The sequence below is a fragment of the Hordeum vulgare genome, chromosome 5H (genome assembly GCF_904849725.1).
Source record: "Hordeum vulgare subsp. vulgare chromosome 5H, MorexV3_pseudomolecules_assembly, whole genome shotgun sequence".
In the NCBI taxonomy this organism is placed as follows: domain Eukaryota; kingdom Viridiplantae; phylum Streptophyta; class Magnoliopsida; order Poales; family Poaceae; genus Hordeum; species Hordeum vulgare.
The window spans coordinates 29,919,851-29,935,270 of record NC_058522.1 but is presented as its reverse complement, the minus strand read 5'-3'; the positions used below and the strand labels follow the sequence as shown (position 1 = coordinate 29,935,270).

The 15,420-nt window shown below is 42.9% G+C and overlaps 1 protein-coding gene across 1 annotated transcript; it reads right to left on the bottom strand.

The window, feature by feature from the left end:
• Positions 1-728: 728 nt before the first annotated feature.
• Positions 729-8,712, bottom strand: LOC123452006 (probable inactive DNA (cytosine-5)-methyltransferase DRM3). The gene is made up of 10 exons (XM_045128578.1): positions 8,457-8,712; positions 8,269-8,367; positions 7,064-7,160; positions 6,883-6,929; positions 6,031-6,114; positions 5,855-5,948; positions 5,526-5,623; positions 4,758-4,857; positions 2,644-2,720; positions 729-2,147 (listed from the first exon to the last, which is right to left on the bottom strand). Exons 1-10 carry the CDS (start codon positions 8,457-8,459, stop codon positions 906-908), a joined length of 1,941 nt encoding a protein of 646 aa, XP_044984513.1. The 5' UTR covers positions 8,460-8,712; the 3' UTR covers positions 729-905.
• Between the last annotated feature and the right edge of the window lie 6,708 nt (positions 8,713-15,420).

The following is a 15,420-nucleotide window of genomic DNA, read 5'->3' as shown; positions in this document are numbered from 1 at the left end:
ATCATACTACGCACACTAATAAGAAGTTTTTTTATCGCTAAAGTTGCTCAATATCATCTCAAAGTTGCTCAAAAAAACTTATTCGGAATCTATTCATATGGGATCTAGTTTTGAAGTACTCGTCACGACAAACACAATGATGAAAACGGATTTGAAATTCAACGCTAGAGTCAAAAATTATGAATTTTTAAAAAAATTGAAGCGTTAAATAAATGCATGCGCGTGGAATTAAAGTTGAATGTGGAATTAAAGATGAATCTGTGCGATCAAACGGATAAGACGCATGCGCTCGGGAAGCTTAAAAATGCAGCTCCACTTTTAAGTATTTAGGCAAACTGAATACATTGACAAATCTTCAAAACCAGCAAGCTTATTGAACTTGAGTAGGCGCTGCTGTACTGCTGTCTCTACTTCGGCCCAACATCTGCACATGCCATTGTCTGAAGCATCATAAGGAGTTCAGCACCTAAACAATTCCTAAACTGAAAAGGGAATCATATACCTGCTCAGTTCACATGTATGTTGTCACACAAACCAGTGCTTCACTAGCTCATATGCAAGTCAGCAAACCTGCATGCACCGCTGCCTCTACTTCGGCCCAACATCGGCACAAAACTTGAAACAGCACAGGAAACTATGATCACGAACGGCAGCAACATGGCCAAATTAACTAACCAAGCCAGAAGGATAACTCACAGTTAATATGCAGCTAACCAGGAACAGAAGGATAGTTAAAACTCATCATGCAATGATAAAGAGACAGTAGAAAGTTCTCTAGCTGGATAAAGAGACAGCTCAAAGTTCTCTTGCTGTCGTGCACGTCTCCATCCTACCATTTACAAGTTATGACGCCATCCCTTGTCGAAGATAGATGGTGAACGACACATAATTATGCCAGGCAACAACTACTTAAAAAGTGCGTGCATACTCCTCACTCTATTAAGAACACGAACGAACTCAAAATATTTTTTGGAGTCCATCCCCATAGCTGCATTCACTGTTGTCCCACCTCTACAAGAATCGTAATTTCCGCCAACAACCAAGTCAAACCCACCAAATTCCTTAAATAGGTCCTCAAGAACATCGGTCTTTAGCTTCCATATGCCAGGTAGTTGTCTCAGCACTCCGCTCTGCTCTGTTTTTGCCCACCATCTTTTCAGAATTTTCCTGTTCACATCAGATTCTTCGATAGACACCACACACTTCAGAGGAATACCGAGACGATGCAGCGCAACTTCTGCACCCCCAACTCCACTATAGATGGATAGTACCCTCAAACCATTTGGATATATGTCTTTTAGGACCGACAGAACATAAGCAATCGTGTCCGTTTGAAAAGCGTATTTCATAGCAGCAATCCTGTCCGGTGGGTTTAGAGTAAACAGACTTGTATGGTTTGGTGGATAACCTAATATCCGCTCCATTTGATTTGGCTGCAGAGGGCCTAACCGGTCTTGACCAATCCAGATAAGATTTGCCATCTTGCATTGGTGCAAGATCTGCGCTCGTTTTTCTTCTGAAAGAAATCCTCGTGAATCTTTTATGGTCTTTCCCAAGGTCTCACAAAGTTGTTCAATTCCTGCCACCTCTGAAGTAACATTACCAATATGTTTTCTGGTGTCCCATGTGGGCCAGTAATGTCTTGTGGAAGGCACTGCATCCTCAATTGTCATTGGTGACTTTGGAACCACAACATGCCTTCTTTCTGTTGGAAGGTTATGAAGGTAACCCTCCCTTCGCATCAAAGCTGAGAAAAGCTGACTATTTATAAACTCAGGCTGCACACTTAACAAGAAATCCGATAGTTCAGACCACGCAGCTTTGGTGATGTTAACAACATTTCCGTAGAGGAAAAATGGAGGCTTGGCAAGGTCAGCATGGACATTTGCACGAGGGCCTGATGTCATTTCGTAATCTTCTTCTTTCAAATAACCATCACCAGCTGACCCGGCACAGCCGCTTAACCACGGAGTAAAGCTAGGTTGATTAACAGCATGGCTGCTCGAGGCCCCTCTATCATCTCTGAATATATGCTTAGCCCTTTTAGCTCTCAATTTGTCATCGTCATCATCATAATAGTTCAACCTCTGATGATATGTTGAATATTCAGTTTCTTGCTCGCCTTGAAATTCAGACTCAATTTTCACCTACATACAATAGAACATAAAAGGCCTAATTAGAGATGAGAGGGGTTATTAACTGGATTTTAATATATATGCCACGTACATAAGCATATTGAAAGAAGATAACATTTCCATATGAGCACTGAAGTCAATGATTACTGAGTTGTTGATTTTGTAAATCATGAAACAAAACCTCGGAAACCAACTGATAAGATCATTGGAATCGTTTATGTAAACAATCGATCTAACCTACTACCTTGCAGTGTATTATAAACGGCCCTATAGCATACAAGGTGACTTCTGGCAAAACTCTAGAACAACATATGTATGAAATTCACTGCACAAAGTCTGTAGCAGTGAGAAATGGATGTCATTCAGTTAGATGTTTCTGCTCAATGGTACTGGGCTACTGGCAATACGTAGCATGCAAAATGACCTCTGGCAGAACTCTAGAACAACATATGTATGAAATTCACCGCACAAAGTATGTAGCAGTGAGAAATGGATGTCATTCAATTACCTGTTTCTGCTCAATGGTACTGGCAATACGTCTTGCAAAAATTGAGTCAGCCAGCTCCTGAACCGCTGCTTCCTGACCTGAAAAGAGTAGGAAACGTGACATTTTAAGGTTTGTTTGTAGGAACTCACCAATACAGACTAACAGCAGTAGACTACAATGTACTCGTCAGCTTAAAAATATCAATTCTGCACAAGTGTGCTAGGGAGCGCGTGTCCACATGGCATATGTTTATGAGATTAGATACTTCAGATCAGATGGAATTTAATGGCTAATTAGCCTCTGATAATGTCAGTACCCAAAAAGGCTTTCGCCCGCTTTATTGATGAAGCACCCAACAAAGCATCACACAAAGGTAACACATGCACACACCAACCCTGCTGGGGATTCCAACTATACAAAGAGAAGCACATGAACAGAAAGAGCCCGCTTGATCTTGACAATGAACGCAAGTCTTCCTGGAGCGCCTTGGCACGCATCGCTAGCGCGACACCACCCCCAAGGCGCACACCTAGTGACAGGCCAGGCGGTACAGGGTACCAGCAGTTTGAAGGAGAGGCAAATGAAACGGTGCCTCCAAGGATCATCAACATGAACATGGTCATGCAAGGCATTTGCCGGCGCCCCACCCTCCAACCCTGGAGACCATCAACAACAACCACCGACCACACCCAATGGATGATACCTCCAGCAACCCTTGTGACATGACGTTGATCCGAACAACCCCCCTTGGTCCCGCAATGGGCGTACAGACCAAGAAGCACGCCATCTAAAAGCCAAGAACACATCGAGGTACACCCTCAGCATCAGGAAAGCCCTAGAGTGAGCACTGGAATCACCGCACCTGTAAGAGCACCGCGGAAGGGGATGACAAAGGAGGGCAACCGCAACAAAAGGCAAGGATACCAGCTGACCTAAGGAGGGGCATGGAAGCAACACTTTCGAGTAGGAGAACGGCGTTTGTAGACGACATCATTGCCGGTAATGGCCAAGGCCTTGTGCAAGTTTTGTTGATGTCCCATCCTCCCTAGGCAACGGCACCCCGCACCATGAACGAGGGAGAGCACGAAGCTTGCCGCCCAACGAATACATCAAGGTTTCTATCAAGTCCAATGGCCAGAACCTCACAGGCAAGGAGCTAACCGTAGAAGCATGAATCACATCTCTGGCAACACAACAAACAAGCCCTAGAGGGAGCCATCTCCAAGGAGAGCATGCACGAGCTCTACCCCCGGCCCAGGCCACCCTGATGTGCAACGACCCCTTTGTGACCTCAGTCAAGCCCTCACCGCAACGCCTCCGTCGAAGATGACACATAGCTACCACCTGACGAACCACGGATAGGGAACACGATGTGGAGGCTCCAGATCTGCCCCCTCCACATCAAGGCAGCACACCATCCAACCGAGCCGCCAGACCCACCACCAGGACGGGCATATCCGATGACTAGGTTATCGGAGGAATGCCAGGGTGAAGGGGGGACAACATGAGCAGAGTGGGGCAGTCGCAAGGCCTCCTAGCTGCGACCATCCTACTCCAGGCCGGCGGCAACCCATGGTGAGGCGAGGGGAGGAGCGGCACCCGGCACCTGTGGCGCAACAAAGGCTAGGGTTAGGGTTGTGGTCGCAGGGGATCCAAGAGCAATAACGACCGAGACGGTTTCCCACTGCCGCAACAGCCGCACGGGGTTTTGACTAGGGGCTGCGGCACCGCGAGGGGGAGGGTGGGTGGGGAGCAAGTGGAGGAGAGAAGCTGGCTGTGTGGGGGGGGGGGGGGGGGGGGGGGGTCACCACCCGAGTCGCCTTGGAAGCGCGACGCACGGGCAGTTTCTCCAATCGATAATGTTAGTATATACTGGGGAGCCACATAATATATAAAGTAGCCATGGATTTCAAGATAAACAAAAACCTAAAATGAGCATGCTTCGCAAAAAAACATGCACCAAATAGTTCTTGCTAGAAGGGTGAGAAGTATGTAGTTTGCATAAATGTTAAGCAAACATCATACGCAATTCACCAACACATGTAATCTTTTAAAAGATTCAAGTATATCTAGTAAAAGCAGAACTGGAAGCTAACAATATTGAATAATTTAAAAGCATTTTGATTTTCACTTACCAAAGCTATCAATAGCCAATGAGACTTCTTCCTCGGTAAAACCCATCTGAAGCAAATGAAGCGTTTTATCCATTACCCCAAACAATGATTCAGCTTTTACCTGAAAAAGTGTTGTTTTAAAGTTAAAAATTTCAGCTCTGAAGGTCCTCATATTTGTATGTAATTTAGAATCCAACATATACTCGGTGTTTAAAAAAGTAAAAACTATAAACATAGGCAACAAACATGATAAATGTTAGCAATCATGTACGAAGTTCATAATACAGTCGTTAACCATTAGTAATGACTGTAATGTTAACAAGCAAATATATATAATGCAGACTACCACTAAGCAGTGATTGTCAGACAAGCTTTTTGTGTATACACATGAAAACCTAGATCGCATGAAAAGATAATAACTCATAGTAAAAAAGCACATGAAAAAAAAGGACTGAAATGAAGGTAACATAAACGGGGATTATACTCATGATTTGATAGGGATAATATAAAATAACTTTTCGAGAACATATTTATAGAGTTACTACTGCAAGCCCATTTTCCGAGTTACACAATATGCTATTTCTAGTCTCAAACCAGTAATCGCTGTAGAAAGCATAATGACTATTGACTTACATAAACAACATATTACAAAAGCAATTGATTGCCCGTGTAACCGATATCATGAAGGACCCATTGAAAAGCTAGCTCTAAGTCTACTTTGTGTCTACAAAGATCAAGATCAAAGGTAGATGTAGCAAAGAGAAAAATAAAAGGCACAGGACAAAAAACCTCATTTGTAGCATGGCCATTTTCCATGTCTCCAGAGAATACTCCTCCTTGGGCAGTGACAATGAAATCTACAAGCTGATCAAGTAGTGCGTCCTCACCTGAAATTAAGCATATGTTGGAGTGCTATTTTTATAATGAATATTATAAGCAAAATTCGAAATCAAACACAACTAGATTGTCATCGGTACATATTTCCAACAAATGGTGTTGTGATAAGATTAAGTGTGTGGTACCTATAACTAACTAAAAGTTTGTTCTAAACAAAGCAACAGTAAACAACCAGAAATATCAAAAATAAATAATTTATAAGTCAATGTAGAATCACATACCTAATTGTTCGAATGCCAAATCGACTTCTGTCTGTGAGAAGTTCATTGTTTGGAGTAAATATGACCTCTTTTCTAAATAAGAATCTGGCTCCGGCTGAAGTTAGAAACGTTCAGAATATAGACTAAAGAATTCAAAATGAAGAATCTGACAATAACAGCAGGGGCTAAGAAATTACCTTGATGTCCTGATTAGAATTGTTTTCTTCATTATCGGAATCAAATAGACTGCCCAAGGAACTTGACGATTCAGACCCAGAATTCTGATGAGGCATATAACATCAAGGTAAATTTGAGAAATTTGAAGTGCATAAATTTAGATCTCTTCCTCAACGTGCAATATATAATATAAACCATCAATGGAAATTGGAACATGAGATTGCCGAATTGGACAACGGTCAATATCCCTCTAACCAAGACATCATTCTAACTACTTGTATATGTCCTCAACACTAGTAACTAGCAACAATACAGAAATTGAAGGTATAACTGCATAGAAGAAACAAAAGCTTAAACACAAACAACGAGAATTAGCCCTCTAAATAAGACATCGTTCTAATTTCTTGTAGATAACCTTAAATAGAGTTACACTAGCAACTAGCAATAGTAGAGAAAACGAAGAAATAACTGCACAGAATATAAGGGAACAAAAGCATAAATAGTTAAATACCAACAACAATAATTTCAATGTTCGCGAGATATACACAAAATGCTAAGTACAAGATGTTTAAAACATGGTAGCAATCAATCACCGATACTACTGTGCAAGAAAAAAGCTAAGGAAATAAGATAGCCCCAGTATCAATATTGAAATATTACCATCCTATACAATTTTTCATGCTATCTCTTTTTAATCCAGAATCACTAATCTATTAATGACCGTGAAAATAAAAGGGAATAGGTACCCAAGGCCATGGTAGAATTTTGAGCGTAAACTACTCAATCGAGGACTCGAGAAGGGGAAATTTTACTATAAAAGCAGAACATAACTATGGCTATATATCAACTATGGGAAAATCAGAATTGCTTACAGGATGAGATAAAAGTGACTCCAATATAGCGTTAGAATCATGATCACCTGTATTGAGATATGTGTGTGGTCAGTCTACAGATCGAAAGGTATTTGGCTTTATTTTAACTGTGTATTCATTGGTGTAAAGGTTTCATATCACTCTACACATCCAGAAAGGCATTTTGTAAAGAACAACATACCATGTTTCCGAAGCATTTTGTCAACCAGCACTGGTGAAAATCCCATACCAATAAAATGTGACCTTAAATAACTGGATGAAGAGCTTGGCTGACCATCCTACAGTAAGAGTGAAGAACATCATGTCATTTTTGGAACTTCACTAGAAACAATCCAATAAAAGAGAACAGTGTCACAAAATTGTGGTAGTCTAGATAGCATTCTAGTTAGTGCTCCAATCTTAAAATGCAAACCACATCTAACACAAGAATCTAATTTATACTCCCTCTGTCCGGAATTGCTTGTCATACAAATGGATAAAAATGAATGTATCTAGAACTAAAATACAGCTAGATACAATCATTCCTATGACAAGTACTCCCTCCGTCCCAAAATTCTTGTCTTAGGTTTGTTTAGAAATGGATGTATCTAACTACTAAAATGTGACTAGATACATTCATATCTAAATAAATCTAAGACAAGAATTTTGGGACCGAGGGAGTATTTCCGGACGGAGGGAGTAGTAACTAGATTTTTTTTAAGTCCTTCTGTTTTGGCTCTATGATGCATGTGTTCAAGTGAAAGCAAAACATGACAGGTGAAAGGTTTACATGGAGAAAAGCTGAAACTTGACATTCGTGGTTCAATTAGAAGCAACACTTTTAAGATCCAAGACAAATGTAGATCACTAGGATATAAAGTCTGCAGCATTTACTAAATTAGGGCAAGATGACCCAACATCATATTGGATAAATTAATCTTGTAGGAACATCCACTCGGCATAACGCGAGCAACTCAAGCACGTGTAGGCAGGAACAAGCACTCATTACACAATGCCTCTAAGCAACGAAGTTATGACCTACTCCCTCCGTTCACAAATATAATAATATGCTTTGGATATTTCAATATGGACTACATACGGACCGAAATGAGTGAACAAACACACTAAAATGCGTCTATATACATCTGAATCAGAAATAAGTTAGAACATCTTATAATAGTGAACACAGGGAGTAGTCCATTACAATGTACGCACTAAACAAATACCCCCTCCGTCCAACAATATAAGACGCTTTTTTGCAATCTACGTTATTTTGCAAAAAAAAAAAAAAAAAGTCTTATATTATGGGATGGAGGAAATATCAATCATTCAGCTCGCATAATACTTCTCTCGTTTTTCCCCCAATCCATTAACAGTACTTTACCACAACATTCAGATAGCACATACATCAATCGCCTCCTCAGCCTTGACGGCAGCGGGCGCCGGAGCCGGATTGGGCTGCGGCGGGTCGGCGGCGACATCCCCATCACAATCTTCGATCTTGACCTGCGTTCAGTGTGGCAAGGAGAGAATGAGAGTCAGCACAGGGGCGGGCGGAAAGAGGAACACGAGTGAACAGAGGAAGCAGCCGCTACCATCTCGATCGAATCCGCCTAGGACGAGCCCCCACGGCGGAAGAAATGGTGATGACGACAGTGGAGTGGTGAGCGGAGTGAAGTGAAGTGAGGTGGTGGTCGGCCGGAGCCGGGCAGGAGACGGGCACACGGTCAAAGCCCTAGCCGCCGCATCGGGGAGGACTGGAGGTGGTCCTGCCTCCTGCGCCGACGACTCCGCCAGAGACCTTTTTTTTTAACTCTGCCTCGCCTCACATACATCAACCTCTCCCCAAACTCTATTAGAGCATCTACACCCGGACTTTAATCCGGCCCTGCAAACGCACATAGAGACACTGATGGATCACGTTTTAAAGAATATATTTTACATCCGAATATCTTAAATTAAAAATCTCGAATCCATATTATTACATGCAACGTAAATCTAATACTAAGCAAAGCTCGTTTGGCTCTGTCATGTCTATATCTGACGGCTGGCTACACCCCTCATAGTCGGTCTGGTTGCCGACGAGGTAGAGTAGGACATGGGACACTAGCCGGCTCACGGGAGTCGAGCTCCCGCCGTCTCGCATGCCCTACTCTTTCTTGTCGGAACCCGTAACCCAGACGGTGCCACTCGATGTGAGGTCGATGACGAATCCTTCCTCGGAGGAGACGACGTCCACAACGACGCGGTTGCGTCGACCGCACTCGTGCACCCTACGGGGCGTCGGAGAGTGTGACTTCGCCTCTCCAACATCCGCTGCCGCGAGGGCCTCTGCTGCATCCCGTGTCCGCTGCCTCACCCGACGGGCACGCTACGCCATGACATCGTCCGAGGTGGGTCATGCTTCGTGCCCGGCACGCCAACGGAGGGGTTGCGTTTTCACCACGACGTTCGAACCCCAGACGGACTGCATCGCCTCCGGTGAGGCAGCAATGCCCGATCCAACCACCGGTTGTGCGGACGCGATGGATTTCCGATGTTGCGAGTCCGAGCGTTGCCGTTGTGCGGCCGCCTCCCGGGAACGGCGCCGGACGGCCATCTCCTCCTCGGGATCGCATGGGACGGGCTCATGGTCGACGAATCTGGAGGTGATGGACTTAGATCCGCTGCCAGTCATGCCGAAGGTGAGCTTGGGTGACGCATCGGAATGGAGGGGGATGGAGTGAAGTGACTAGAGTTTGGTCCGGCAAGCAAATGGCAACGAATATACGTGGGGTAGATGTGGGCCAGCATGGACCAGTGTGGGCCAAGCGCGCGTGCCCGGGCGCGTCCGGACTCCTCATATCCACCCATCTTTGGGTTGAAAATGAGGTGCCGATCAGTTCGGGTATTTGAGGCCAGTTTGAGGGGCTTGTTTGAATCAAGTTTTTGTAATTGAGTAGTGATCGAACGGCTTACACAAATATTTAGGTTTGAGAGGTCCGAATGTACGTTGGACCCAACATTTTGTTGAAGCACAGTTAAATTGGACCGACCCATTCAACCGTGTATTAATCCAATCAAATTGATTGTTTAAAAAAGCAGCATGCATTAAATCTTTTAAATAAAATTTCAACTCAATTCAAATTAAATTTTACTAAAACATCAACTATAAGCAAAATCCACCGGGCCATTTGACGTGTGCGCACGTTTTTGTTTTTTGTTTTTCTTCTACGATTCATTTTTTTGTTTCTTTTCCTGTTTGATTTTTTCAATGATTAAACTATTATTCGTATTCAGCATGCTATCATAATTGACATTTTGAAAAAACAAAATCCAACCAAATCAGCACTTTTTCAAAACAATGTCATTCATTAACTCAAGCAAACCCAATCTTAACAAAATCTCAACTAAAATCAAATATTCTTGCCATCCACTACTCATATCCAAATCAAATCAGTCTTACCAATACATCAACCACAATCAAAGTTGATCAGCCTATTTGACGCGTGTTCTCGTTTTAATTTTTTATTTTTTAAGTTCCGTTTTTTGGTTTCTTTTTTTTCTGTGGTTTATCTATTATTTTGTGTTTGGCATATTATCAGAATCGGTACACACTTGCACACTATGGTGAGTTGGTAGCGTTGCCTTCGTTTTGGTTAAACCTTCCCATTGATTTTTTCTGTCTCACAATTTATTTAAACCATTTTTGCCCACTAATCTCTACCTATTAATAAAGCAAACAATGCTTCTGTCGTACGTCCTAAATATTATTTCTAAAGTTGCTTAAAATTACGCACTATGTCATCCATAAGTCAAAAGAAAACGGTTCGTTTTTTTTTACAAATCGCTCCGCCCTATATTGATTTATAAGAGGTTGAACCGCTGTTTTGGCAACAAAGCTAAGCTAGCATACTGGCGAGAGCGTGCCCCTCATTCCCAGGACACCTGGGTTTGAATCCAGGTTGATTCAATAAAGCAATTTTTGTTTAATTTTTTTCCTTTTTTGTTTACCTTTTCTTCTTTTCTTCTATCAGGCTGATTCAAATCAAAGCGATTTTTGTTTAATTGTTTTTCTTCTTCTATCAGGCTGATTCAAATCAAGCGATAGGAATTAGGAGGAGAAGATGAAATGGACTATTTGTGGAAGAGGCCAACTATCTATGATTAGTTGCCAGATTGTATACCACTAACTAGACCGTGAACAATTTTTTTGCCTCAATGGCCTCTGGATTAGTTCATCTTGATTTCTTTCGCTCACGTACGATAGTATGCATGCGGCGGCGCCCGGCGTACACAACATCGGCCAGATATGCATACAGAGTGGTTGCTGGATTTTGAATCTATTTTCTGCTCCCATGCGGCATATGGACAGTGGAAATCTTGAATTGCACTTTTGTAGGGTACGTTCATCTTTGTTTGTGTTGTAACTAAAAATTCTTAGATTATAGATCAATTTTTATAAATTAAGAACGTGTGGTATTTTTTTTTCTTCCGTTGCAACGCACGGACCTTTTGCTAGTCTACTTAATTTGGTCAAATCTACACAAATCATCGTTCTTTGATATATTTGGTAATTCCATTATGGAAAGATATCAATCGCACTGATTTCTAATCAATCTTTAAAAAACAAAACTATGGAAAGAAATGAATGTTCTTTTAAAGGAAAAAAATCAATGTTTAATAGCATAAGGCAATATTTTTATGGAAAGGAATCAATCACATGTCTATAATCTCTCTCGTTATTATTTAACGACAATCTATTATTAAATGGCATTTCGTAGTAGTCCTCACTAGTACCCATGACTCCCATTGTTCAAAGGGACACCCACCGATTTTTATCGCTCCCCTCCCACCGGCTTTATTGAATTTTCTATTCATGATTCAGCCCACGCAGCACGAGCCTTTCCCCTCTCTCTCCCCCCCTCTCTCTCTCTTTCTCTTCTCTCTTTCTCTCTCTCTTCAGCGGTTGATTACCCTCCGCGTAGGGATCCTCCTACAGAATGAGGTTGCGCCTCCACCGCTTGACTCCTCCTCTCCCCTTGAATAGGGTTTCTACGCCAAGTTGCCTACACCCATTATGCGCACCTAACTATGGATGTCACCCTTCTTCCACCATGGTGAGCAATCCCAACCCCCTGATAGCGACGTGTGAGCGGTCTGCAGCAGCTTGAGGACCACGCGACAAGGAGGAGGGGGAGGAGTTGTGGCGCCACCATCTCCCTCGATGATTTTAAGTCGCCTGCCCTACAACACCCACTTGATCCGGCTCCTTCATACCCGGTCCTTCTATTGTTGATGTGTCGCACGAGCCTGCATGGAGGCGGCGTCCCATGAATATGAAATTTGATTTATGCCGATAATAGAATTGTTGTTCGTTAGACCTGTTTGTGTTGCTTGGATTAAATGGTTTGTCATATAATATAAAATTTGAGCATGCCGATTGTTAAACTGGAAAAATCCCGTGAGCAATAATAAAATTAAGAGTAGCTTCTTAGACATTTCTCATGGCGATGACGGCTATAGCGCCATCACGGGAGTAGTGGGCGGGGATGGCGGGGACCGCAACATCTTGGAGCGGTAGGTGGTTGATACGTCTCTAACGAGTCGATTATTTATGAAGTATTCATGCCATATTCACCTATATTTACATTTTTTTATGGTTTTGATGTATTTTATGTGATTTATTTAGAACTAACCCGGACTGAAGTCGTTTTCGACTGAATTACGGTGGTGGTGTTTTTATGTGGAAAATAAAAGTTCTCGAAATCACCCAAAACTTTTTGATGATTTTTTTGGACAATATGAGAAATACCAAAGCGAAGAACCACTGTAGGGGACACGTGTGGGCGTGCCCTATTAGCTTGTGGGGCCCACGTGGCTCCGGCTGACGTGATTCCAATGCTGAAAATTCCTATAAATCCAGAAACCCCAAAAGTTAACCTAGAACTTCTACTCCGCCGTCGCAACTCTCTGTATCGAAGAAAAACACATCTGGAGCTTTTCCGGTACCCTGTCGGAGGGAGAAATCATCACTGATGGCCATCTTCATCATCCCGGCGGTGTTCATGACAAGGAGGGAGTAGTTCACCCTTGGGACTGAGGGTATGTACCAGTTGCTATGTGTTTGAGCTCTCTCTCTCTCTCTCTATCTATCTATCTATCTATCTATCTCTCTCTCTCGTGTTCTTGAGATGACACTGTCTTGATGTATCATGGGCCTTGTGAATATAGTTGGATCACATGGTGTTCTTCCCTTGCTATCTTGATTTGATGAATTGAATCCTTCCCTTTGAGATTTTGTTATGTCGAATTGAATATTGGATTTGAGATCACTTGATGTATATCTTGGTACTCAACTTGCGTATTCCCGTGGTGACAATGGGGTAATCTATGCATAGGGGTTGATACATGGTCTTGTCCTACTTTCTCTGATAAAAATCTTGGGGTACTCTTTGTAGTTGTTTGTGTTGGATTGAATATGATGAATCTGGAATTGTTTGATGCATTCGAGCAATTAACCCACGGATACTCGTGGTGACGTTGGAGTATCTAGGTGACACTGGAGTTGACTGATATGGGTGTTATTTTAGTACGAACTCTACAGCTGTTTGTGGCACCTATAGGAATAACTCAATAGGTTGATCGAAAAGGGTAACTTTAAGGTGGTTCTACTACCTACAACAATTTCATCTTACGTTCTCCGCTAGATATGAACTTTGGAGCGATTCTTTGTTGCACTTTGAGGGATGATCATATGATTCTGTTATGTTAGCATTGTTGAGAGATTGCACTAGTGAAAGTATGAACCCTATGCCTTATTTCCAAGCATTTATATAACGTTTTGCTCGCTGTTTGCCACTTGCTACCTTGCTATTTTATTTATTTAGATTATAAAAAACTATTTATAATATCCATCCTACACTTCTATCACCATCTCTTCGCCGAACTAGTGCACCTATATAACTTGCTATTATATTGGGGGTGTTGGGGACACAAGAGATTTCTTGTATTTGATTACAGTGTTGTTTGAGAGAGACCATATTCATCCTACACCTCCCACGGATTGATAAACCTTAGGTCATCCACTTAAAGGAAATTTGTTGTTATCCTACAAAACTCTGCACTTGGAGACCCAGCAACATCTACAAGAATAAAGTTGCGTAGTAGACATCAGTGGCGGGGGTGACCCTGGCCACCGCATGGGCGGAGATGCTTCCCATAGCCGGCGTATGGATCCACATCATTCAACCATGCATGAGCTTCTTGGTCGTTCCTCGTGACGGAGGTGGCGACCTACCTATGGATGTCACCCTTCTTCTGCCATGGTGAGTGCCTCCGACCCCTAACAACAATGTCTGTCCGCTATTCGGTGGCTCAAGGACCAGGCGGGAAGGAGGAGATGCAGGAGTTGCGGTGTCATGCTCTCCCCTGACGATTTAAAGTCATCTGCCCTGCAATACCTCTTTGTGTTTATTGAAATTAATGGTTTTCCATAGAATTTGAAATTTAAGTAAGACGGTTGTTGAGTTGAAATAACCTAGTGAGAAAAGATAAATGAATAATAGCTTCTAAGACATTCCTCATGATGGTGTCGACCATAACATCTCAACACGATACGTGGTGGTGGCGGTCCTGGGCCAGCTCGTGGGCGGAGATGTTCCTTAGAGTTGGCGCCTATATCCGCTCCATTCAGCCGTACCTAAGCTTCTTGTCTGATCCTTCCACTACTACAGACACGTTCTACACAATGATTTTTACCCTCTTCCCGCTAAGGAGATTTAAACCATCGCTTTGCATGTGTGTGCGATAGGGGGGTCCATCTCACATGACCCAGAAACTATCGATGATAAGTCCTCCGGTCATACACCTTGAGCAAAAAGAGCGTGGGTGTGACCGGGTGAGACATCGCAAACAATTAAACGGGACACCCCGTGTGATATGTTCTTAGCATCTCACACGTTGCCTAGAAGAAACTGTATGGCATAGGTTGTCCATCACACATGACTTTTACATGGAAACATTTGTGCAAGGTGGACTAACGCAAATATCTCTTGGGCGGAAGCTGCGGTGTCAAAACCGGCTGATTTCGAGTGGGGGGTCCAAACTGTGGATCTTGGATCGATGGGTAACAATAGAGAAGGCGACGACGTTTACCCAGGTTCGGACCCTCTGTATAGAGGTAAAACCCTACGTTCTGCTCTTGTTATATTGATGGGGTTGCACAGGCAGAGTTGATCTACTTCGAGATCGGATGTTGTGGTCTAAACCCTAACAGTAATGAGCTTAATCTATCTTACGAACTATGGCCCCTGCTTTATATAGACACCAGAGGCGTTAGGGTTACACAACGTCGGTTACACGAGGAAAGGAATATGTTGATTATTACGTGGCCTTGGATTACATGCCAAGTCTTTAGAAGAGTCCATCTTGTATTCAGTATCACTTTAACGATGACAGAACAGCCTAGGAGTCCGACCCGTGGAAATGAGTAAGCGACCCGAGGACCCCTTAGTCCCGGACTCCCTCGGTAGCCCTTGAACTGGCCTCCAACGCCATAGTCTTGATCTCTAGCTGCAA

Excerpts from the sequence above, each read along its gene's own strand:
- LOC123452006 (XM_045128578.1), bottom strand. Across the intron at positions 5,624-5,854 it reads TTTGGCATTCGAACAATTAG|GTGAGGACGCACTACTTGAT; the intron begins GTATGTGATTCT and ends GCTTAATTTCAG. Across the intron at positions 4,858-5,525 it reads ATGGCCATGCTACAAATGAG|GTAAAAGCTGAATCATTGTT; the intron begins GTTTTTTGTCCT and ends ACACTTTTTCAG.